This window comes from Mirounga angustirostris, unplaced genomic scaffold (assembly GCF_029215605.1).
Source record: "Mirounga angustirostris isolate CCGP_5_RB_7025 unplaced genomic scaffold, mMirAng1.0.hap1 SCAF_17, whole genome shotgun sequence".
Lineage (NCBI taxonomy): Eukaryota > Metazoa > Chordata > Mammalia > Carnivora > Phocidae > Mirounga > Mirounga angustirostris.
Window position 1 is genome coordinate 7075359 of NW_026991725.1, and position 26099 is coordinate 7101457.

General features: G+C 41.0%; 1 protein-coding gene across 2 annotated transcripts in view; it reads right to left on the bottom strand.

Annotated features, from left to right (window-relative positions):
* The window catches only part of MYO1D (myosin ID), a 364669-nt gene that overhangs the window by 153570 nt on the left and 185000 nt on the right, over positions 1–26099 (bottom strand). For both annotated transcript variants that reach the window (XM_045889402.3, XM_064582345.1), the window contains exon 17: positions 1750–1973. In XM_045889402.3, coding sequence (XP_045745358.1) covers positions 1750–1973 — 224 coding nt within the window. The remainder of the gene's footprint in view (positions 1–1749; positions 1974–26099) is intronic.

Sequence of the window (26099 nt, forward strand, 5' to 3'; positions counted from 1 at the left end):
CAGGTACTACTGTTATGGCCCTTTTACAGATATGGTAACTGAGGCTCAAAGAGATTATCTAATGTGCCCAAGGTTAGACAACCAGGCAGCAGCAGAGAGAATATAAACCCAGGCTCCAGGATCTGTGTTCTTAACCACTATATCATGCTGTCTCTTACATGTGGGCGTGTGCTTGAAAATGCACAGACACAGACATAGAAGCATACAAACTGTTAATGAGTGATTATCTCAGGGCAAGGAAATAAAACGGGGGAGACAAGAGGAGGTGTGGAGGATTTCAATTTTATATCTCATATATTTCTATATTATTTCACTTTACAAAAAACCATAATAAGCATGTGTATTCATGCATACCTTAATTACTTTTTAAATTAAGTCAAAATTCAGGTTACAGATGATAACATTCATGAAAAACACTTACCTGTGCATTAAAAAAGCCTGCCAGGATTTACAATGAATATTTATAGTATTAGATCTGAAAACTGAGGTAATTTTGCTTTCAATAATTCCTTACTGAGCTTTTCTTTTTATGAGATATCGTTTCTTTTGTTTTTACAAAAAGCAAATGGGGTATATATTAAAGAATTTTCTTCCTATGCATTTTTATTTATCTTTTGATATCTACCACCAATTATACAGAGCTAACTCTAAAGGAAGATAAAATCTGATTTAGCACAGAATTATAAATTAGTTCTTTTGCATTCGGTATGCCAATTATTTCATAGTGTTCTTTGTGGAATACCACACTGCCAAATGGCCACATTTGAGAACTGTTAGCTTTGTTTATGTGACTGGATGGCTGTGTCTAAGACACAGCTAAATGTATCTGGTGCACACCAGCAACAAACAAGCACAAATAATGAGGGATAAGGGGTTGTGAATAACTACAAACTCAGATTCAAGTTAGTTTATAAAAAATGAGATCAGCTGGAAAGATACCAGATTTTACATGGGTGTTTATTTATTTATGTTAAAAAAAAAAGCCTGCTCTAAAACAATTGTTTTCCCTCTCACACTTTAAAATCATCTGGGGGGCGCCTGGGTGGCACAGTCGGTTAAGCATCCAACTCTTGGTTTCGGCTTCAGGTCGTGATCTAGGGGTCATGAGATCGAGCCCTGTGCGGGGCTTTGCCCTCAGTGTGGAGTCTGCTTGAGAATCTCTCCCTCTCCCTCTGCCCCTCCTGCTTGTGCTGTCTCTCTCTCTCAAATAAATAAAGCTTAAAAAAAAAATCACCTGGGAAACTTTAGAAAGGACTTTTGTTTGGGCCCCACTCCCGGGTTCCGTTAAACAGGACTTTCCGGAGGCAGGACGTGGGCGTTGGTATGTCTCATAAACTCTTTGGTAGGTTTCATAACCAGGATAGAGAAGTGCTGCCCTGAAAGGATTAACACACTTTCCAGTTTCAGTTACGTGTGGTGATTTTAATATGTAGTTATTATTTGCTAATAAAAGAGACGGCAGGCTAACAGCTTGTCCTAACCGTGGCGTGATTCGGGCTTTGTGGCGCACTGTTGTCCGCCGCCACAGGAAGAGTAAATGCACGGTCCCATGTGTTAATAAATAAAGTCCCACTGTTCTGAGACATAAACAGATGGCCCTTGAGAGTGAAATCTACAGACCTGAAGACCTGAGGTAAAAGTCGTAGTGGCAAACAGCTGAGCCAATGTCACCGCCTCAGATCTGGGGCTTTATACATTACGTGTGCTCCCATAAACAGATGCGGCTCATGCCAATAGGCTCTTCCTTACCTATTAAAAATGGCCTGTACGGCCTCCTCGAAACGGCAGAGAACTTTAGGTGGGGTTGGCCACTTCACGTGCTTGCCGTAGTCCTTCATGGTCTTGATGCCGTGGAAGCGTCTGGCAACCTCATGAATGTACGATTTCACTTTGTAATGCCGGTAATATCTGATAATTGTCAGAGCTGCCTTGGTTCTCTTGTAGCGCATGCGGGCCAGCGTGCCTCGCCACACCTTCACAATAGAGAGAAAGAAAAGAACAAGTGTTGCTGGCTGAGTCAGTGGCATATGACTTTGCAATTGTATAAGATCCTCTGCTTAGAAACTACCAAGGGGGTGGCGGGGGGAGGAGAGTGGGGGAACTGCGCGTTGTCCACAAAATCAGGCAGAGACAAAGCACGTTGATTCTGCCTGCCACCAACAGATGGCGCCAAGAGTCACGCTGTCATTCGCCTCAGCGGTTGGGCTGTTCTGGTGTGCACGGGGCTGTGTGCTGACTCGGAAGCAGAGTCCTGTTTTAACTCTATGGTCATGAAGAGAAGAAAGCCAAAATGCACATGTCTCTGCAGAAATATCTGAAGGATGTGGAAAGGAAGCAAGATGAGGCAGAACCAAGAGCCATCAACATCTACAGTTCTCGAATGAAACCTGGCTTTACACAGATTACACCACTGGTCACTACTGCACCGTCACGTTGGATTCACAAACGGATTTATACACAGCCTGTGCAGCCCCTCTCCCCAGGAGCTAGGTAAATTTCCCCCAAACTTAGATGTAATCCTGGGGAAAGGGAAAAACAGATGACTGATAGAATATGAATCTTTGTTTACATTTTTTCAGTGCTTAGAAATCAGTCAGACAATATATAAACGTCTCTGTGCATGGTAAAGTCAGAGATACTTACTTCTACTTTTCCTTCGGGATCCTTTGCCCAGATTCCTGTACTTCTCAATCTCTCAAGTAAAAAGAAATTTGGTATAATCTTCACTTCATTCTTGGATCTTCCCCTGTACGTGTCCTCCACCCCCACAACTTACTCTTACTTCTACAATATTTCCAGCATAAACCCCTTTCTGTTCCTTTCTGCTACTAAAATCTCCAAGACCCCAAACTACTCGCACTGCTTTCTTCAACAAACTCCTTGGATGCACCACCGTCGTGTTCCAGTTGATATTTACTGCGGCTACTTAGATAACCAGTCCAACTCTCAGGTTGTTGGTATTCAGCTCCCTCCCTGTCTTTGGCCTCCCGAGACCGAGATTTTCCACCTCTAGTTCAAAGCCCACAGTATGGGGGCTCCAGACTCCCTCAGGTTTCTTGTATTTCCTCTTAAATCTCCACCTGTGTCACCAATTTCTCAGAAAAACTGGTACAATGCCTCTTTTATCCCGTCATTTTAGGGTTTCTTTAAGCAGACTCCTAAACTGGCATCACGGGCTTGTGATGTGCTCCTTTTTTCAACCTGCTGCACCACAAGGATAGATCTGTTTGCATGGGACACATGAAGAGGTCACCAAGGGACCGCAAAGGGGAACTAATGAGTCAAGGAAAACCTTGATATGTAAGGAAAATGTGTGACATGTGAGCAGTTTGCAATGGGAACCTAGTGCTCACATATAAACAGAATATATAAAGACCGTGAGGCAATGAAAACTTGTTTCTGCATGTGGCATCCATACAGCAACCCTTTTTAGCCAAAATGGCTCTCTTCCCCATCGCCAAATCCATCATGCAGATGGCTCTGTTACGCCTCCAAGTGTTAAAATAAAGGTCCCTTCTTTAGCATCTTGAAAAAACCCAAAGAATACAATTACAGGGTGAAAGTCTGTGATTCAATTTCTTAAACAAAACAGATTTGTAAAGTTTCATACTGTTTGTTTTCTTTTTTTTTTGAAGAGAAAGGAAATTAAGACTCCCTGGAGCCATACCTGTATAGAAAATCAATTCTTAATTTTCAAGGAGTGTTCACAGAATTTCTCATTAAAATGTTTTTGGTTTAATTCTTCAGTAATTTTGGGGGAAAAAAGCATTTCATAAGTAAGGGCTTCTAAAGGAGCAGGTTTTTATGTTTAAGATTTTTTTTTTTTTAAGATTTATTCATTTATTTGAGAGAGAGTATGTGCATGCATGCATGACCTGAGCTGAAATCAAGAGTTGGACGCTTAACTGACTGAGCCACCCAGGCGCCCCTGTATGGGCAGATTTTTTTTTTTGCCTCAGTCACGTGTCCAAGTGTTCCAGAAACTTTTTGTTTTAAAGATTTATCTATCTGAGAGAGAGAGAGCATGCACGAGCACACAAGAGCGGGAGGGAGAGGGAGAATCTCAAGCAGACTCTGAGTGCAGAGCCCAGTGTGGGGCTTGATCTCATGACCCTGAGATCATAACCTGAGCCAAAATCAAGAGTTGGACACTTAACCGACTAAACCACTCAAACACCCCTGGAAACTCTTTAATGAATGCGAGCCATTCTTTCTCAGCCTACTAACTGCCCCCAAACAGTGTTGGACTGGGTATTTTATTCTTCCATCTATCATAGGGACTAGATGTCCATTATGTATATGCTTTATCTGGTCTCTCCATTGCTCAAGAGGAATGAAAAGAGAGCTGGGGCTTTAGGTGGCTGCTATCAAGCTCCCTCCTTAATAGGTGTCTTACAGTCTTCTGGTTTGGTTGAGGACAGATATTTTTTCCATGTCTTGAGGAGCTTTTTCTTGATTCGGCTCTAATATTATTCCTAGCAGATGCTTCCCCTATTTCTTGCCCACTTATTGACATATCAGAGGCAGGAAAGATGGTAAGCCTTCTTGACTCTTCTTGCCTGAGGGAAAATGTCTTCTTGATGGAAGAAAGGGTTCCCAGGAGAGGTGTGGGCTCTTCCAGGCCTTCCCCCGGACATATCTTTATACTTGATGCCAACACCATCAAAAGCAATGAGACGTCTCAGAATTCCCTCCTTGTACGTCTCCATGTTCCATTCTTTTCTTTGAAGGCTATATTGATTTTTTTAGCACCTTTGTTCAATTTGGTCCAATTTCTCTTTTTCTGGGTGACACTTCTCAGTTTATGGTATGAAGTTGCGATTTTTCTTTTTTTTGGTTTCAGGGTTCATGGGTTCTTTGTCATTTTTACATTTTTGTTAACTTCAGCAAATTTGGGGGAAAGGAATTTCTGTGAGCTTGCAGTTACATTATCAGCTTTGTCAGATATCCCTTAGGCTTTAATTTTTTAACATCAGAGAAAAAGTAGCATTGAAAAACTACAGAGGAAAATGCATGCAAAAAATTATTCATGTATTTTTTCCTTATAATCTAAGCATATTTGGTTTAAACAGATATGCTCCCATGAGTTGGTGAGTCTGTGTAGGGGAGGATTGTTGTTGATTTTTCCACCAAGGGTCTGCAGGTTGGAATTTAAGGTATAAGACTGATTTTTCCACTTCCCTCTTTGTTTAAAGCAGCTTAAACTGTTGGTTTTTTCAAGAGTCATATAAAGCGTCTGTCTGTGGAGGACTTTGCCTGATGATGGGATGTCAGAAAACAGAGAATTAAATGTTATATTCAATAGCAAAATAAAACAATATTTTAATATTAACATTAAAGAGGAACCAACCAGGGCGCCTGGGTGGCTCAGTCGTTAAAGCGTCTGCCTTCGGCTCAGGTCATGATCCCAGGGTCCTGGGATAGAGCCCCGCATTGGGCTCCCTGCTCAGCGGGAAGCCTGCTTCTCCCTCTCCCACTCCCCCTGCTTGTGTTCTTGCTCTCGCTATCTCTCTCTCTGTCAGTCAGTCAATCAATCAATCAATCAATAAATGAGAGGAACCAACCAGATATTATGTTTTAGGATATGACGCAAGAGAGTGGATGCTGAAGACTGAAGGCAACACAATGAGATCTGGGAGGGAAAGTTAAGCAGGAGCCATAAAGCAGAGGGTAGACTGACAGAGGAAAGGGCCTGCAAGTCGTTTCTTAGGAAGAAGAAAGAACGGAGGCCAACAGAGAGGCTGACTCAGAGGGAACAGCCGAGCTACAAAAAGAGACCATCAGAGAGCAGTGTGCACACCCTTCCTGTTGAGTGAGTCCGATTTCTCTCTTGTGTACCTTTACCCCTGTAGTCAGTTCTGCCAGTACAGTGGCCAGAGTGATCCTTTTAAGGCCAAAATCAGCTCACGTTACTTCTCTGCTTCAAACTTTGCCACCGCTCTCATCTCCCTAAGTAAAGCCAGAACCCCCACACTAACCTACAAAGGCCCACGTTCTCTGGGGCAGTCACCTCCCCTGCTCACTCCAGCTACCTTCTGGACTCCAGGCTGCTCCCTCTGCCTGGAATGATCTCCCGCCGGGTAGATATCACATGGCCAACTTCTTCACTCTCTCTCTGCGTCCTTGCTCAGTGGTCCCCTTCCCAATGAGACTGGCCCTGACCATCCCCTTTAAAATTCAACTTGTTTCCATCTTCCCCACCTGGCACTCTCCGTGCTCCTTGCCATGCTCTAGCTTTATTCCTGCCTCTAGCACTTGATACTACAACGCAGCATGTAACTCACACGCTACTGCATTGTTTATGCTCTCCTCTGGCGGCATTTCAGCTCCAGCAGGCCAAGGGCTCTTTGTCTCTTTTACTCACTGATGAAACTCCACCATCTAGAACAATGCCAAGGACATAGCAGCCACTTGAACGTATCTGCTGAATGAATGAACGTTTTCACCTTCATCTTCCAAGCCCGATACTGAATCTTTCATTTTGGCTGTCATGTTTTCCATTTTCAAGACTCATCCTTGTTCTCCAAATTCCATTCCTTTCCTTTCCCTTTCCCTATCCCTTTGCCTTTCCTTCCTTCCTTCGATTTTATTTATTTATTTGAGAAAGAGAGAGCATGAGTAGGGAGGGCAGAGGGATCAGCAGAAGGAGTGGGAGAGGGAGAAGCAGACTCCCCGCTGAGCATGGAGCCCAATGCAGGACTTGATCCCAGGACCCCGAGATCATGACCTGGGCTGAAGTCAGATGCTTTATTGACTAAGCCACCCAGGCACCCCCAAATATTTCTTTTAAAAGCACACTGCTCAGGCGCCTGGGTGGCTCAGTCGTTAGGCGTCTGCCTTCGGCTCAGGTCACGATCCCAGGATCCTGGGATCGAGTCCCACACTGGGCTCCCTGCTTGGCAGGAAGCCTGCGTCTCCCTCTCCCACTCCCCCTGCTTGTGTTCCTGCTCTCGCTATCTCTCTCTCTGTCAAATAAATAAACTCTTTAAAAAAAATAAAAATAAAAAATAAAAGCACACTGCTCTTAACAAAAGCAACATCTCATCCTTCCTCTCTGATGAATCATGGTTTTACAATGCTCCCCGCATTGTATGTTACTTTTTTTTTTTTAAAGATATTATTTATTTATTTGACAGAGAGAGACACAGCGAGAGAGGGAACACAAGCAGAGGGAGTGGGAGAGGGAGAAGCAGGCTTCCCGCTGAGCAGGGAGCCCAACGCAGGGCTCGATCCCAGGACCCGGGGATCACGACCTGAGCTGAAGGCAGACGCTTAACCGACTGAGCCACCCAGGCGCCCCTGTATGTTACTTCTAAATCCCCTCTTCTCCCTTTTGTCTTGGTCTCAGCCTTTTGTGCTAGAGGACTTCCTCAAATCTGGGATCCTTGGCCGTCTATTACTGAATGCCACTTGAAAGCTCTGTGTATGTGTTTTAGGAATGGGGGGGCTTCATTACATAGGGTAATTAGGTGGGGACCATCTGTGGGGCACCCCAGGATGTCAGTGTTTTTCCTCTTTGCTCCCAGAACTCTGAGCAGAGGAGCATTGGGGGGAATCTTTAGTATCCAGACTTTCACTTCCTCTCCTTGGGTTCAGTATGATGTCTAATCCCTCTCCTCCACGGTACCTGGTGTCCCCTAAAGCCTAGAGCTTCTCTGGTTGTATTTCTTCAGAGTAAGCTTCTTGTCTTCTACCAGAATGAGACTGAGGCAGTCACCTGGCTTTGTGGGGTCTGGGAGGAGACCTGTGTTTTGCTCTTTATACAGACTGTCAAGCAACCTCCTTCAGCTCTCCCCCTCATCCCTACCTACACAGGTGCCTGGTCCTTCCCATTCCTGAAATTTCTACAGCCCTGTGGTTGGGCAAACTGGCTTGCCTGTCTGCCTTCTCTGCAGGCACTTAGATATCAGCTTTCTCCACCTGCTTGGGGGACTACCGCACATCCACTTATTTCCAAAATTACGTTGATGCCTCTTGTCTGCTGTTTGCTCCTATGGTTCTATTTGTCCTTGTGGGTTTCTCCCGTTTTTATCCCTTACTGCTCATTTAGGGGTTTTGAGAGGGAGTGGCTATAAACACAATCTGTCATGTTTAACCAGATGTTTTTATAATGCCATCTTAATTCTACCATGTTTTCCTCTGGTGCATACTTCCTAAGTGGTCGGGCAGTTCAAAGCAACATCTGGCTGTCATTAAAGTACAAGATTCATTTTGCAAAAGATGTCGGATTCTAGGTTGCGCTCTATTAAGAAGTAGGTCAATTATGTATCTTCAGCTTAGTCTCAGAAAGAAATACAGGTCAGCTTTCCTTCTTTGTTTCTAGTTCTCTGTGTTTTGTTCTGTTTTTGTTATCTAAGTCATCAAGGGGGTTGGCCCTTTCGGTCTGTTCTTCAACAGTTCCCTGATGCTCTGAATTGGATGTTCCACCACCAGAACCCTTCAAAATTTCAGCTTGCCAGGCCCTCCATGCCTAGGGACAACTTCTGGGAGAAGCATCTTTCCTGTTTCTAAACTTATATTCCCCAGATAGTTATTCTGGCAGAGTTCTGACAATTTCTGGCTGTTAAGGAGTTGTGGTAGATAAGAATTTATTGAGGTAACACATTGAACTCTGAACTGTAAAATCCATAAGATCTATCCACATACCCCATCAAATGACAGTAGTCCCCTCCTTATCCATGCTTTTGCTTTCTGTGTTTTCAGTTACCCACAGTCAACCATGGTCTGGAAGCAGACGATCCTCTTGAGGTATGGTCAGAAAGTCAACGGTAGCCTAATGCTACGTCATGGACCTACGTCATTCAGTTCACTTCATCTCATCACATGGGCATTTTATCCCCCGTCATGTAGGCATTTTATTCATCACAAGAAGAAGGGTGTGTACAGCACAGTAAGATATTTTGAAAGAGAGTCCACATTCACATAACTTTTATGATAAATTGTTGTAATTGTTCTATTATTAGTTATGGTTGTTAATCTCTTACTGGGACTCTTATAAATTAAACTTTATCACAGATACGTATGTATGAGGAAGAACACAGTATGTATAGGGTTCAGTACCATCTGTGGTTTCAGGCATCAGCTGGGGGTCCTGAAATGTATCCCCTGTGGATAAGGCGGGGGGACTACTGTAGAATATGATGGCTGCATCCCATTTGGGATATTTCATGATTGATTAATGAAGGTTTGGCTTCTTCTAGGGGTTACTTTAAAGAAAGACTCAAAGACAGTAAAATCTTCCCAAGTAATTCCTCTTCATCTCAAATATTTCTACGAGGGGTAAGATGAATGAAGACCTGAAGTACTATTTATAAACTGCCAGTACAATGTTTTTGCCAGAATAGCAGGTTAATATGTGACAAGAAGAAAATCAGACTGAGTGGATGTGATTTGTAGGTTCTTAGCATATATATATAGACACAAAATTCCTCAGTTTTATAGATAAATTATAGCATCTTGAGGACCTGAGGGGGAATTAAGAAAGAAGGAAATAACCAAATCTTTAGTCAGTAAACAAATGTAAAACCAGTAAAATAAAGAGACCAAAAAACAAAAACAAAACCCAAAAAAACCCCAAACCAAAAAACCCCCAAAGAAAGGGGTGAGTCTACAATAGCCAAACTGTGGAAAGAGTCAAGATGTCCATCGACAGATGAATGGATAAAGAAGATGTCGTATACATATACAATGGAATATTATGCAGCCATCAAAAAGAATGAGATCTTGCCATTTGCAACGACATGGATGGAACTGGAGGGTGTTATGCTGAGCAAAATAAGTCAAACAGAGAAAGACATGTATCATATGACCTCACTGATATGAGGAATTCTTAATCTCAGGAAACAAACTGAGGGTTGCTGGAGTGGTGGGGGGTGGGAGGGATGGGGTGATAGACATTGGGGAGGGTATGTGCTATGGTGAGCGCTGTTAAGTGTGCAAGACTGTTGAATCACAGCTCTGTACCTCTGAAACAAATAATACAACATATGTTAAAAAAAAAAAAAAAGAAAGGTGTGAGTCTAATCATTATAAGCTATCCTGATGAACTTAATTAAGTATGTACAGGGTGGTGTATGCCCGGTGGAGTGTACTTTATCATCCCTGAGCTGTTTTACCTTGGTCTGATAGACTAACCTGCAGAGTCAGTTGAGTTGTGAACTTTCATTGAGGACTCATACATTTTACATACGGCTTTGTCCACAGTGGGTCTGACTACAGGTAGCCTAGCAGTTCTTCAGGGTACACAACTGTGGCCTGTTAATCATTTCTTTACTATGATGATTCCACAGTCTGACAGCCTGCTTGTAACTGTAACTTCAAGAAGCAATTAAATCTCTTGGTGAATTATTGTCAGAAGACTGGCTGAATATTAACTCGATCAAAGCCCAAAATGTGATTATTTTGAAAACAATTAAAAATAAAATTACTCCATCTAACAGGTTAAGTAATTCTGATGAGCCTTTCAGGATTCAGCCTTGTTCAAAGGTAAACACTGGTGCTATACTGAAGTGACTGCTCTCTTTGCTTTGGTTTTGTGTTCTTGAAAGAGGACGTACAAAATCGGTAACTCGCCTTCAAAATCTCTGAGGTCAAGGCTATCTCAAAACTGCTTTTTGACACAGAACCATAGGGTTTTGGTCAAGTATGTGGGCATGGGAGCAGATCCAATGAGGCGTCTTAGGCATGTTCCAGCTTTGTCTAAAGACGTGTACTGCCTTTTCCACCCCCAAATCTACCTCCATCTAATACTGAGGGGGCTCACCTCCTGGTCAGGTTACAAGTTGGGCTTTTACCTTGTATAACAAATGCCCTGATTTTTCTTCCTTTATGTCTAACATCTAAAACATGCATAACTCCTTAAAAAAATAACCCAGTACACCTCTGCTTTCAGATGGTTGCAAATGATCTCAATTTTGAATGGTTCTCTAGATCATGCAAAAGTTCAGATAATAATTCATATTTGAAAGGACCTGCCAAAGGTAACATCCTAACATTCTTTTCTATAGAGTTCCAAAAGTGAATTCTGGGACACAAGGCCTTTGAAATGCTGAGAAAGAGGCTCCATTTTCAGTAAGTTTGGGAAAGCTGTATACTGCAATTCCTTTTGGGAGATTCATGATGCACATTTAGCATATTAAGCTCTGAAAAGTTTCATGTAAATAAAACTATTTTAACTTTGTTCAACAGAAGTTAAAAAACGTATTTGACTATAGAATCCTTTGTACGCAGTTTACTCACTCATTTGGAAGGGGGTCAAAATTTGCGATCCCCAAATAGGCCACTTTGGCATAAGCATCATTTTGACTGTTGGTTCATTCTACAAGAATTTCCCAAATTGCTACTATACATGTAGTGTCTGTAGGGAATATGGAGGAAAAGAGGAGACACCCATGATAGCCTAGAAAACCCAAAATGCCTATGAGATACCTGGAAAACAACTACCAACTAATCCCTTAAAAATAAGATCTGGTCATGTACCAAAGCTGGAATCCTCAGCCACAGTGAGGCTGTTTCAAGAAGTCCAGCACCGCGCGGAGGGACAGCTCCCTGGCTAGCACAGCCCAGGGGTGGAGCAGAGAGAATCCTGCTCTGGAGGGAGAGGCCAGCATTCCCCTTGGACTATTGAAGGAATGCTGCCATCAAATTTTGCAGGCTTCAAGTTCTTCACCTGAAGAGCAAGGATGTTGCATTAGATAACGTATAAAAGCAAGCCCCAGTATCCTATTAAACAGTTTCTGATGATGAGCAAAAAATTAAAAATGTGATTTCAAAGTGCATATGGAACTGACAACCACAATCTTAGATTTTCCTCTGATTACTACCCCTATGGGAAGGGAGAGAACACATTATTTCACTATGACGTGCCAGGCTTTGTGCTAGACACCTGACATACGTTAAACATAAGTATTTTAAAAGAGCAATCACTTTCCAGACCTATGATCCCTGCTTCTACAGAGGAATGCAATCAAGGTTCACAGCTCTTGCTAGTAGCCTAGCTCTGGTTGTAGGCAATGGAAGATGGTGCTCCTCGATGTATCCCTGTGTCCCAGAATGCCATCAGTTACCAGTGCTCCCCGGGACAGTGATACTGGGTGAAAACGGTTCTTGGGGGAAGGGAATACTCTGGACAAGGTCCCCTGGATTACTTAGGGTAAACATCTAATAGGCTTCCTCTTTTCATTATCCTTAGATTGTAATTAGTGTAAGGGGGAATGGCAGGATATGAAAATGTACACTTAATGAGGACAGACACTTTTTTGACAGTTCAAGTTTACATAAGTTGAACACAATACGATTAAGGAACTGTGAAGACCATTATTGGTCATAACTCAATTACAAAAAAAAATTACAATGGTATTGAGCACATGATTTATCACAATAGTGGGCAATACATATGATCAAATTAATAAGTAGCTCACGCTAGAATAATACAGAAAGAAATGTTACTGTTTAGAGAAATATCTAGATAAAGTAAAATGCTAGATTGGCTCAGTGAGGTTGAGGCTTTACATTTGCACATATAGCTCTGTCTTTATTACTGAAAATCCTACTAGAAACATAACCTTGTACTTGTAAAACTAAAAACTCCTACTATCTATTTCTTTTTCAAGAAATCTTTTGCAATACAATATTTGAAAAGTGAGGTTTCTTAGTTATATACCAAGCAAGTCACAACAGATTTAAAATGGATGTCGAAAGGAATGTGATTAATTTTTCAACTAACTTTTCTAGAACCTATCTTTTTTTTTTTTAAAGATTTTATTTATTTATTTGAGAGAGAGAGAATAAGAGAGAGCACATGAGAGGGGGGAGGGTCAGAGGGAGAAGCAGACTCCCTGCCGAGCAGGGAGCCCGATGCGGGACTTGATCCCGGGACTCCAGGATCATGACCTGAGCCGAAGGCAGTCGCTTAACCGACTGAGCCACCCAGGCGCCCCTAGAACCTATCTTAAAAATAAGTTTATATTTTTATCAGTCATTTGTAATTCTTTTTTGTAAACTGTGTATTTCTATTCTTTTTGACCCATTTTCTTCCAATGGTCTTTTTTGACTTATATGAGCTCTTTATAAATTAAAAGGATCCTCCTGTTGTCACTGGTGTTTTAAATTTCTTCCCAGCATGCCAGTGATCTTCTGATACTCTTTATGGTATACTGCCATCCAGAAGTTGTTTTCTGCTTTTTTCAATTTTAGGTAGTCAAATAGACTCACTTTCTTTTATGACTAAATACATATTTTATACAAAACTGAGGTCATATAATAATCATAAAATGTTCTGCAATGGATCTTATTTGACACGAGGCACATTTTTCCATGTGATCAAATATTCTCCTATAATGTAATTCTAAATGACCTGACAGTACTCGGCCAGACAGATGCATACAATTCAGTTAACCAAGACCCTGCTATCAGATATTTTTGTTTTTTCCTATTTCTTTTTTGGCAATTATAAATATCATTTTAGTCATATCATTGTACCTAAATTCATGCACATGAATGATTTACGACAAAGTTCTAAAAACAGAATTGCCGTTGTTTTCAGCTGCCATATGTTAAAGTTCCCATTTCCAAACTCTACCATGTGACCAGTTAAAAAGAATGAAGGAAACTGATATGTTGTTGTTATGATGAAAGTACTTTGAGTGTTACTCAACTTTTTAAAAACTCACCAGCGATTTGAATTTTTTCTTTAGTGAAATATTTTTTTTTACCCATCATGTATTCATAATTTTATATAATGATTTGTAAGGGCTTTTTATATATGAAGTAAGTCAACCTTTATTACATTTTCCAAGGATTTCTTAGCATTTTGCCTTTTACCATCTCCTGGTCATGGTTATTGGTTTAGGCCAATAAAATATGAGAAGAATTTTGGCAGGTGGTTCTGAGGAAGGGAATTTCTCACTTTCTGAGAAAACGTTCAAGGACTTCTGAAAGTGACCGACCTTCCTTGACCCCAGAGAAAATAGTGTGGTTGCTGAGATTGTTAGCTGCCATCTTGCAACCACAAGGGGGAGCCACACTGAGAATGAAGATGATCCAATTTGTACTTACTTGCTTATTTTTTTTTTTACTACTCTTTGATTAGAATATATGCTCTGTGAGGACACGGGCTATTTCTATTATATTCATCACAGCGTTTCCAGGGAGTGCCTAGCAATAAGCAACTATGTTGAATGAATGAATAATTACTGGCTCGAATAAACTCAACATCCTATTGTAAGTTTAAAAGAAGACTTGCTTATCTGTCAAAAAGGCCCCGCAGGTGTTTGATATCCAAGAAAAGCTGAGCTACCTTAAGATTTAAGAGCTCACTTAAAGGAAAGAGCTTATCCTGGTGCAAAAACTGTGAAGACACGCCAAGCAAATTATGAAATGTTCAAGGAAGAAATACATGGCAGCTGCCAGGCAGTGCTCGAGTCTGCGTGGAATTTCAAAATCCAGGCTGGTGGTCGACGCGATGGTTCTAGAGCAGTCTAGCAGTCTAGCGCGAATAAGCATCAACCTGAGAAACTGTTGCCAATTTGCCAGTGAATAACCTGATGCATGAAAAAGTCTGGTTCTCAGTGAATATTCCTTTCACGTTAAAAGAATTTCCCTAAAAATATAAAAATGTCTATCTTCAGTAAGTTGGCTCTGTTATAGCTATGAAAATGTGGATGTTCTAAATTAAGTTCCTACTTTCCTGTTCATTCCAGTTACAAGATTTTTCATGAAAAATTCCCCCTTTGTCTTATTTTTCTTCTTTTGACAGAGGTCAACACCTCAGGGTCACTGCATTTTATGAAGTGACTAAGGAAAATGTGATGCAGTACATTCTTATTCTCTCTTGAAGTCAGTAAGACTAAGAGCCCATGAACTCTACTTTGTATAATTCCTCTATTATTGGAATGAGAGGAAAGACAACCTCTCCAAGGAAGGTTCAAAAAACAGAAAAAATCAAACAAACCCTACAGTGGGAAATTCTATCAAATTCAAATATACAAATGTTGTATACTGGTTTTCAAATTTAAAAAATCAGATTACAATTAATGGTATAAGAAACAACTCAAGGTTGGATTACTTAGATGAACCACTGTTCAAGCTCAAAGGCCAAAGATGACATGAGAAGATACTGTAATTACTACAGCTTGGCCTTTAACTCAGCTGCTCATGGGTCTGCTCCAGTTCATGGCTCTTTTTGCGAGGCTATCTGGCAAATATTCTGTTCTTCCAAAGGGGCAGAAAATCTTTGCTTCTTTTTCATACCTCTACCGAATCCACTGAGTTGCTACCTTATGCTACATTTTGGCTAAAGAGACTCCAAAAGAGTCTTAGAGTTTCCATGTCTTTAGAAGTTCATCTCCTAAATAAGAAATGATGGGAAAGTTCTTTAGGATCATCATATTCAGGAATGTATTTATTTGGCCAGAAGAAGGCCAAAACAGGCATAGCTCCTTGACTGAACTATCAAATAAGAACTATAGAAAACGGTCTTATTACTAAATAACTTTGTTTTTAATCCTGGATTTTAATGGGGATTAACATAAGAATAAAAAAAAAATCCTGGATTTTATTCTCTCCCCCCAAATAAGTATATTACTAACTTAGCTATAAGTTACTGTTGCCTACAGAGAACAGTGTGCTAGGTTATGTTATTACAGCAAATATTCATTCCTTTCCTCTTGACATACAATGGGTCATCCCATTGACAGAACCTGCTTTGATCAAGGGGATATAAATGCATATGACCTGAACAGCTTGAAATGTGCTCCTGTGGTCAGCCTTGACCTCTTAGGCTTTGCCATTACCATGAGAAGAACATGCCCCAGAGATCCGCCGACTTCAGGAAAATGAGTCACAGGTGGAGCCAATCTACGCTCAACCCATGGCCCGAGATGAGATCAGTCAAGAATGGCCAGCCAAGCCCCAGATGCTTGAGGAAGAAATAAACTGACTGCTAGATCCACTACATTTTAGGATGATGTGGCAGGCTGAATAATGGCCCCTGAAAAGATTTCTACCTCTTAATCCCTGGAACCTGTAAATGTTACCTCATATGGCAAAAAAGGACTTTGAAGATATGACTAGGTTAAGGATCTTGAAATGCGTAGATTATCCTAATCTAATTGGATCCTAAGCGCGATCACATATATCTTTTTTTTTAATTTTATTTATTTATTTGACAGAAAGAGCGTGAGCACAAGCAGGAGGAGCAGCAGAGGGAGAGGGAGAAGCAGACTCCTCGTGGAGCAGGGAGCCCGACGTGGGGCTCGATCCCAGGACCCTGGGATCATGACCCGAGCTGAAGGCAGACGCTTAACCGACTGAGCCACCCGGGCGCCCGTGATCACATATATCTTTATACGAGGGAGGCAATAGGACAGCTTAAGACAGGACAGGGGGAGGTATTGTGACAGTGGATGCAGAGATCAAAGCCACAAGCCACAGAATGCTGGTAGCTGCCAGGAGCTGGAAGAAGCAAGTAATGGATTATCCCCTAGAACTGCCAGAGACGGCACAACCCTGGCAACACTCTGATTTGGACCCAGTGACACTGATCTCAGAATTCCGGCCTCCAGGACTGTAAGAAAATAAATGTGTTTTTAAGCCACCAAAAGTTTGTGATAATTATTTTTACAGCAGCCCTGGGAAATTAATACAGGTGGTGTGTGGCATAACTGTGGCAATAGTTAACTGATACAAACCCAAACCGATACTACTACTAATATTAGTATTAATAATATCAATGTTAATAATAACAGTAAACACACAGTATCTACGATGTGCTAGGCACGGCTCAAAGTATGTTGAATATATTAACCTACTCAGTCCTCACAACCACACTATAAGGTGGGTACTATATTATTTTCCTTTTATAGATGACAAAACTGAAGCCCAGAGAGGCCCAAGAGCATCCTCCCATAAGTGGGGAAGCTGGGGATGGAACCCAAGTGCCTCATGGCTGGCTGAAGCCAACAAGTATCTGTTCGTTAGGCAGTAGTGGAGTCTAGGAATTACACAGAAGCAAGTGGTATTCAATTCTGGCAGTACAATTAAAATGTAAAGTTGTCTTTCCTGGTTGGGAATAACTCTAATAACTTGTGCCTACTAATTAATTACTCCATTTGCTTAGTATTATGAAGTTATCTCATTTAAATGCACATGAATAGACCTCAAGTATTAATAAATATCTTTGCTTTCATATAGAACATAACTAATAGAAAACTGTATAAATCCCAAAGCACCCAGAATTGAGTAATAATAATAATAATAATGATAATAATATAATTATACTGGTGACAAAAGTCACCCAGTGCCACGGTATACAGGACATTACGTTGGGGGCCTTGGGTGAAATGTGAACAAGTGTAAGGATACACCCTCCCTCAACAATTGACAATGTAGTTGAGGAGATAAGACAAATGTGCAAAATTAACAGATGATCTACAGCCTATAGAAATGACAGTATTCCATGGGAATTTTTGAGCTGAGTACTTCTTATAAATCATCTCTGCTAAAAGGTTCTCCACCCTGGCTCCACTGTGGCACTCCTTAGGAAGGACATTCATGTGTGCAACACATGACCAGGGGTTGCACAATCTCTTATGTGCTTTTCTCACTCACGGGAGCAAGTATAAGTCTTACAGAAATAACCTAGAATCAGCTCCTATGTAAAAAATAATTATCTTCAATAACTTATTATTAGTAACAAATTACTCATAATACATCTCATACCTGACTGTGATAGATGTGCCCATCTCCAAACCCATTGCTGTACAGAAAAAAGAAGGGATGACTTAAATCTTCCACAAACCTGAAACTGACAGCGGGCCCACAGCTCCCACCTTCCACTGCAGGGACTGCCTCAGAGCCATGTCCAAGGGACAAATGGGTTCAGGAGTAAGAAGGAAAGATGACGTTCTTTAGACTGGTACAGCCAGGGGGAATTTAGTGAGGAGGCGGAATTGGGAGGAGCGCTGGAGGCAGGACAAACAGCACATGTGAAAGCACATGAGGAAAAGTAAGGTCCACTCGGGAGGTCGGTGAGGACGGCACTGGGTTTGCCCAGTGCTGTAGGATAATGGAAGGTGGAGCTGGTTGGAGCCAAACTCCGGAAGAGTCTGATCTTGATTCTGTAGGTGACGGAAGGGTTTTTGAACAGAGGAACCTCACTAAAACCAAAGGTGATGTTGTACAGATGAGGGTCAAGGAGGAATGCCTGGAAGATCACACAGAAGTCCTTCTTGAAATAAGTTTCTGGGACGCCTAGGTGACTCAGTCAGTTAAGCATCTGCCTTCGGCTCAGGTCCTGATCCCAGGGTCCTGGGATCGAGTCCCACGTCAAGCTCCCTGCTCAGCGAGGAGCCTGCTTCTCCCTCTCCCTCTGCTGCTCTGCGTGCTTGTGCTCTATCTCTCTGACAAATAAATAAATAAGGTTCTATCTTTCACAATGAACTTGTATTACTTTATAATGAAAACTGTTAATTAAAATTTTGGATAGAAATAAATGTGATTATAGCTGTATGTTTTTCCTATTTATAATCCACTTTAAAGTACAACAAACTTGTGAATAAAGTACTTTGTAACCTGGGCTTGAATTTATAAATCCTTGACTGTCTTTAGTTCTCCAAACCAACATATTTTCTGACGGTTCGGTTTCTTTGAGTGTTTGTATCTCCACAAATACAATAAAACTAACTCAGGACAGCTGACAACTAAAGATCTTATTTTGAAATTAAATTTTCTTCAAAATGCAGACTCTCATTGTAGTGCTGAATTTGAACAGACAGTGATGTTTGGCAACATGCTTTCGGACAAGAACCACTGAATATAAATAGTCCTAAATTTTCTTTAGTAATGAATAAAGCCTCAAAATGGAATGACTCATTAGTTTCTTCTCAGTGTATATAATGGGTATCTGTGTGTGTGTGGGGGGAGGTGTTGATATTTCTAGAATTAACAATGTGGCTAAAAAGGAATCATACTGAGCATTTTGTTTTGAGACATGCATTTTCACTTAACATTTATTATAAACGCTTTTGATGTTACTAAATTTTTTTACATTGTCATTGTTATGGCTACTTTGTTTTCTATTGTATGGATGTACCATCACTTATATAACTAATTTCCTTAACTTTTTCTTAATTATTCTCCACTTTCATGAGACATGTTGAAAATTCTTCCAACTAAGTTTTTACATAAATTCTTCTTCTTTTTTTTTTAAGATTTTATTTATTTATTTGACAGAGAGAGAGAGACAGCGAGAGAGGGAACACAGCAGGGGGAATGGGAGAGGGAGAAGCAGGCTTCCTGCAGAGCAGGGAGCCCGATGCGGGGCTCGATCCCAGAACCCTGGGATCATGACCTGAGCCGAAGGCAGACGCTTAATGACTGAGCCACCCAGGTGCCCCTTTTACATAAATTCTTAAGAATTTCCCTAGTCAGGGGGCACCTGGGTGGTTCGGTTAAGTGTCTGACTCTGGATTTTAGCTCAGGTCATGATCTCAGGGTCCTGAGATCAAGCTCCAGCACTCGGTGGGGAGTCTGCTTCTCTCCTTCTCTCTCTCCCTCTGCCCCTCCCCCTGCACGTACTCTCTAAAATAAATAAATAAAAATCTTAAAAAAAAAAAAGAATTTCCCTAGTCAAAATTTCTAGAAGTGTAACTGCTAGACTAGAGGCAAACTAGTTTTAAACATTTTTTGGAAACACATTGCTAAACTACCCTTCAGAAAGTTATCACCAATTTACTCTTCTGTCAATAGTACACATATCCTCAGCAACACTGAGTATGATTTTTTAAAAAACCTTGAGTATTTGCCTGGTGAAAAAATGATGGCCATTTTTCTTTCTTTTCTTTTCTTTTCTTTTCTTTCTTTCTTTCTTTCTTTCTTTCTTTCTTTCTTTCTTTCTTTCTTTCTCTCTCTCTCTTCTTTCTTTTTTTGGCAAACCGATTACCCATAATTTTGGCTCCATTTTTTAAATGATGTATTTATCTAATTTTTTGGGGAAGGGCCCTTTGTTCATTAAAGGTATGTATATACTGCACCTGCTGAAATTAAAAAAAAGAAAGAGTTTAAAGTCTGCCCATAACGAGAAAAGTGAATGCTCCCAATATAGGCAATAAATAATGACACATTTCCCAGAACATGTTGAATATTTCATAAACTTTTTTTTGGTTAGCAAAACTTAATCGTCCAACTGGGCTGTGTTTAAATGTGCCATGATAAGGAATATGAACATTTTACTGACACACTTGGATTTCTTGGTAGCAGTTACATACCTTTGCTATAGTAAGGAAAGGAATAAAATAAAAACCTCAATCCTGCAGTGTTCACACTTAAACTACATGGATTCCGTTATATACCTAACTTGGTAAATAGGATACATTTTATCATCCATTAAGTATCTCAGCTTAATGAAGTATAGGGCAAAATTATGTACTTAGAAAAGCCTTTCTTTAAAGTCAGTTTTAAAAATCATCTTGGGGGGAGGTGATATTTTACATTAAATATCAATGCTGTCACTAAGCAGTAAATGTCCATTACAATAAAACATTTTCATCGCTGCCTTTAATATTTGTTACCCAATTATTTCCAAAAGGATCGGAGGGAGTCTATAGTTAAAAGTTACACAGACAATGGAGTCACCCAAGTAAGGCTAAAAGGCCAGCTAGGCAACAGGCCATGGGTGTGGGTGAGAAGGGAGACAATCATACTTGAAATCCCCAACTCAAAACCGAGCCCGGAGCTTCCTGGCACAGCAGGAACCGGGAGACAATGAACTGCAGGGATTTCATTATTAATAAGGCTGGTAATTAAATACTCCCTGCACCTAAATAGGTTTTATTTATAAATAATAATTTTTGTTGAGGAGCAAGAAAAATTAATTGCTGAGCTGTGCTTTAATGGTATTGTTTGGCTTAGCTGTGCACAGCTTCAGCTACCTGGGTGACACAGCCTTCCTCCAGACAAGCTTTGGGTTGGACACATCCCATCTGTAAGATCTTTTGATTTGAGTCTGGGTTAGCAATCCTCCCTGAATTGTTCAGAAGTTTTGTAATTTAATGCAAACATCTATTCACAGATCGCTTCCCTTTCACTAATTAATTCCTTACAAAGAATCAATCTCTTGAGCTTCCAGCAATTAAAAAAGATTTTTTAGAGTGCAATGAAAAATGCAGCCAAAGGGCTTTTTTCCCCTTCCTTTTTTTCCTACCACCACCTACAGGGGCCCGGAAAGTGTTGTCATGGAGACAACAGCTGCTGGGTTATGAGTGACAGGTATGGAGAGAGAAGTGTCTTGGAAAGGGAACATCTCAAGTTAAAAAAAAAAAAAAGTGGTGAGAGGAAAGCCAGTGTGAGCTCTTTTACTAAGCATAGCAGGGGAGCTCAGTTGAAAGGTGTATTTAAGCCAGCAAAGAATAAAAGCAACATTTCACCCTTTCTTTCACCTAACATAGGAAATGTTCTCCTTCCAAAGGGGAACAGATTCCTTTTAAGCAAATCTCAAGCATATGTACATATCTTGGCATAATTACATTTTAAAATTGGGATTCACACTGATGCACCAAATTGGTTGCCTTAGTAATGAGATATCACCCGGGCAACAGAGCTGCTGCTCTTTCAGGAGAGCAAATCATCTGCTTCCAGCTTATGGGGGAGCAGGCTGGGGAACGGGCGGCAGGGGTTTCTTACTGGCAGTAGCTGAGAGGACATAAATAAGAAACAAATTATTTTTGACATGTCACCATTATTTTCCAAATATGCTTTTTATCTTTTTTATTCATCAGTTAGGTGGGAGGAGAAAAAAGGGAAGCTGAAGGGAGGGGGCACCGAAAGAGGAAAGGGAGGGAGGGAGGGAGGGAGGGAGGGAGGCAAGGAGGGAGGAGGAAGGGGAAAGAATGCTCTGTTGTTCTGTTAAGTTTCTGAAGCATTTTTATTGTTCTAAGAGGCCTTTGCATTTGCCTCTATGTAAATACTAAGTGGCATCAGTTATTAGCTTATATTATAAATCAAAAGAAATTTTCTTTACAAGAGTAAAATAAATGGCTTATACACAGTAATGGTACTGTAACAGTGCTTCTTAGTAACATATATGGAGGTAAGGCTTCAGTGTTCAATACTCATTTACTAAATGTCTTACACACGATAAACACTCCCTGGTTTCTTCATTAAGAACATACATCCTTTCCCATACCTGTCTTCATTACCATGAACTACCAATAAATGTTCAACATACTTCTCACTTGAGGATTCTGGTACTTGGTTTGTGTTTCTTCTCCTCCTGTAATGCCTTCAACTGGGTCAACTTTACCGTGATGGTTATTAATAAACCAAAGGTCTCCTAATCGCCAGATCTCCTTAATCTGCCTCCTTAGCACTTCTCAGCCCTTGTTTTGTTGGACATTTCTACATTTGATACTGATCATTTCTTCTCACTTGAAATTTGCTACTTCTTTTGCTTCCCTGACTCATATGTCCAACTGCTTGCTGGTCATCTTGACTTGAATGTCTCCCAGACACCTTGAACACATCATGCCTCACACTATTACTTTCCTCCACATGCTCCTGTACCCTCCATCTCTTTGTCAGTGGCTAGTGAGCAACACCAGCCATGTAGGAACCTAAGTTGGAAACCTGGGAATTATTGATTCCTGGCTTTTATCAGTCTCCCATTCCAACAACCGTCATGGTCTGCTTTTTTTTTTTTGTAAGTAAGCTCTATGCTCAACGTGGGGCTTGAACTCGACCCTGAGATCAAGAGTCACATGTTCTACCGACGGAGCCAGCCAGGTAACCCTTTGGTCTGCTAATTTTAATTTGTAAATATTTCTCAAATTTCTCCCCATCTCAATTACCAATGCTTTGAGTGAGGCTCCCAATTGTTTTCCCCTAGATTGTATCAAGAGGTTCTTATTGGCCCTCCTACCTCCAGTCTTTTTTTTTTAGTAGGCTCCACGCCCAGTGTGGAGCCCAATTCGGGGCTTGAACTCACAACCTTGAGATCAAGACCTGAGCTGAGATCAAGAGTCGGACGCTTAACCAGCTGAGGTAGAGCACCCCTCCAGTTTTGACTTCTAATTTCCCCTTACCATGGATCTATTTAGAATTCAAAAATGACCATATCACTTCTCTCTCTTAAACCTTTCAATGGGACTTCCACCGAATATGGGAGGAACGTGGCAGAACAGATATCTGGACATTCCCACTGCCAGGAGAAGGTAACAAATACCCCTATGCACAGCTAAGGTTGCAAGAGAGTAAGGGACTAACTTAGGTGTCAATATTAGATTGGTGAAAACGAAAAATTCTGACAATTCAAACTGTTGATAAAGTTTAGGGCCCAATAAAAATTCTCATACATTTCAGGATAAGTTTAAGTGGATAGTTATTTTGGAAAGCAACTGGACAATCTTCAGTAAACTTTGAAAATGTGTAGACTCTAAAGCCTAGCATTTGCAGTGTGGTATGTTCTCTAGAGATGCAATTCTTAGGATGTGGCGTGGGGAAACTTGAGCATTGCCAAGACCCTTTCAAGGGAATCTCAAGAGAAAAACTAATTTCATAATAAAACCAGCAGTTTATTTACCTTTGTTAATTCTCATGCTCTCACAAATCTACAGTGGAGTTTACCAGAGGCTCTATCACATGTGATGATATCACCACCAACAAAGGAATGTAACCTGGTATATTCTTGAATTTTCTAGAATTTTCTAAGGTGTGTTTTTCTGGGGGGGGGGTCCTCAAAATTTGAGAATAGCTGCCCCACAGAGACTTAGTCACTTGTAGAAAGGAAACATTCAAAAACGTTCATTGGAGCATTAGTTGGAATGACAAAAAAGTTGAAAAACTAAGTATTATTAGGAAAATTAATGACTCTTCAATAATGAAGTGGCACAAAGAAGTAAAAATAAATAAACTAGAGCTATAATTAGGGACCCAGAAAAATTTGAGAAACATGCTGAGTGAAAAAAATCATGTTGCAGAAGACTTTGTACAGCACAGTGTGGTAAGAGTATCACAGGCCATGACAGAAAAGGTATAATCAAATCAGGGGCTGCTGGCCTCGAATAGAGGCTATTAATGAGGAACCATGACAGAATGGGAGCTTGTTGACCCAGGTGCTTTGAGAACACAAGCCCTGAGCTAGCTCTTTACATCTTGTTAGGTGAACAAGAGAAAGGTTAGTAAATATTTATATGCTTGTTATAAAATTCAAGCTAAATCTAAATTTAATTCTGTCAGTGCAGGCTGCACTGCACCTGTGTATGACTGCTTCCTAATTATCCATATGGCTGTTTCCTATGAAGGGCAAAGAACTTCCCCGCAACATCAAAAGAGCTGTTTTAGTAATTCCAGGGACTAGGGCTAGTCTGTGTTGATTCTGGAAAACAACATTTGTTTGAATATTTTTGTAGAAAACGTTGTTACTTCTATTTGTCCTACTTTTACCCCTTAGTGACAACTGGCCCACTATGATATCACTGATCCAGTTCCAATGAACTCAACCTGTAAAAATGGTTTATGAAATATAGATTAAGATCTGTCCTCCCTGTAAATATATTTTCAAGTAAAACGTGAATCTAACAGAGTGGCTCTCAAGGTTTTTGGTACCTCTTCTTCCTCCAGAAAGCCTTCTGTCCTCGGCTCGGGAAGCTCAGGGTACCCGCTCGGAGCCCACTGGGCAGTGATTCCGTACCCCAGAGCGTCCAAATTACTCCATGGCACTGGCTGGAATGCTGACACATTTCCCTTCTGACTAGGCTGTCAGTTTCTTCCGGGTGGAGCACAGTACATTTTTATGTCCCTCTTCAGTAATGCATGAACAAACCCGATTAAAAATGCATACGAGCACCCTTCTCCCACAAGGCCACATCTCGGCGTTGGGAGGGATGCGTGCTACCTGCTTCTTGCAGCACACACTGAACAGACATACAGTCAACGGCCACCATTTGCTCAAAGGCACATTTCTTCTTTATCCCTTTCAACATTTAGTCAAGGTCAAGTGGCGTATTTTTGACCATAAATATTCCCATGAAGGAAACAATGACCAGATCGGTACTGGGCGCCACAACATCCTCCCCTCCTTCCTGTAATCAAGCTTATGCTTTGTCTATAGTCATCCTCACACATCTTTCCCAACCTACTCATGGCTCAGAAGTCACCTTTACCAAAACAAATAAAAATCTCTTCTCCCGGAGCCTGTATTCTCAGTAAAATAGAGTCACTGATTACTTTTCATTACTATATATATGTATGTCAAGAGCTGATTCATACTTTCAACATAAGTGTCCTTCCAATTGTAGTAAAAACGTATCTTGGTTCACATACTTAATAGCAAGTGACTCAGACATCACTAGATGTCTATCGATGTCCTTCAATAAAAGAATTTTGCCAAATCATATTCTTCTTCTCTGACCATGATATGCCACCATCACCTTTGTGGCTGGTATACTCTTCCTCAATGGTGTGAGTCCTACCTGTTTTTCCTACAAGGAGGACATTCTGAATGATGCAGCTGTGGTGAAAGAGAACAGTGGTTAGGAGTATGTGTAGAAGGCTGGCCTACGGGGGGCAGGTCCCAGCTCTGGCATTCCCCAGCTGTGTGACCTCCAGGGAGTGACTCAGGCACTCAGTGGCTTGAGTTCCCTTTCTTATTAAATGAAAATAATACTAGACACTCATTCACAGGATTCTTGTACAGATACAGTTAATATATTTAAAAGTGCCCAAACATTGCCTGTCACTCAGCAAAGATTATCTACTGCATTAGCAGATTTTTTTTAAATTTATTTTTTAACTTTAAGGGCAAGGGGCGCCTGGGTGGCTCAGTCAGTTAAGCATCTGCCTTCAGCTCAGGTCATGATCCTGGGTTCCTGGGATTGAGCCCCTTGTTGGGCTCCCTGCTCAGTGGGGAGTCTGCCCCTCCCCCTAACTTGTGCCCCCCTCCAAAAAAAACCTTTAAGTGCAAAAGTAATCAATTTTATATGAGAGATGATTATTTTGCTTTTGCTCTGAGAAAGAAAACACTTGACTGGTTTCACCAACAAGTCAGTGAGCTTTGTTTGAAAATGATGTGAAAGCCCCCACGGCTTCATGCCAATACGTGACAATGT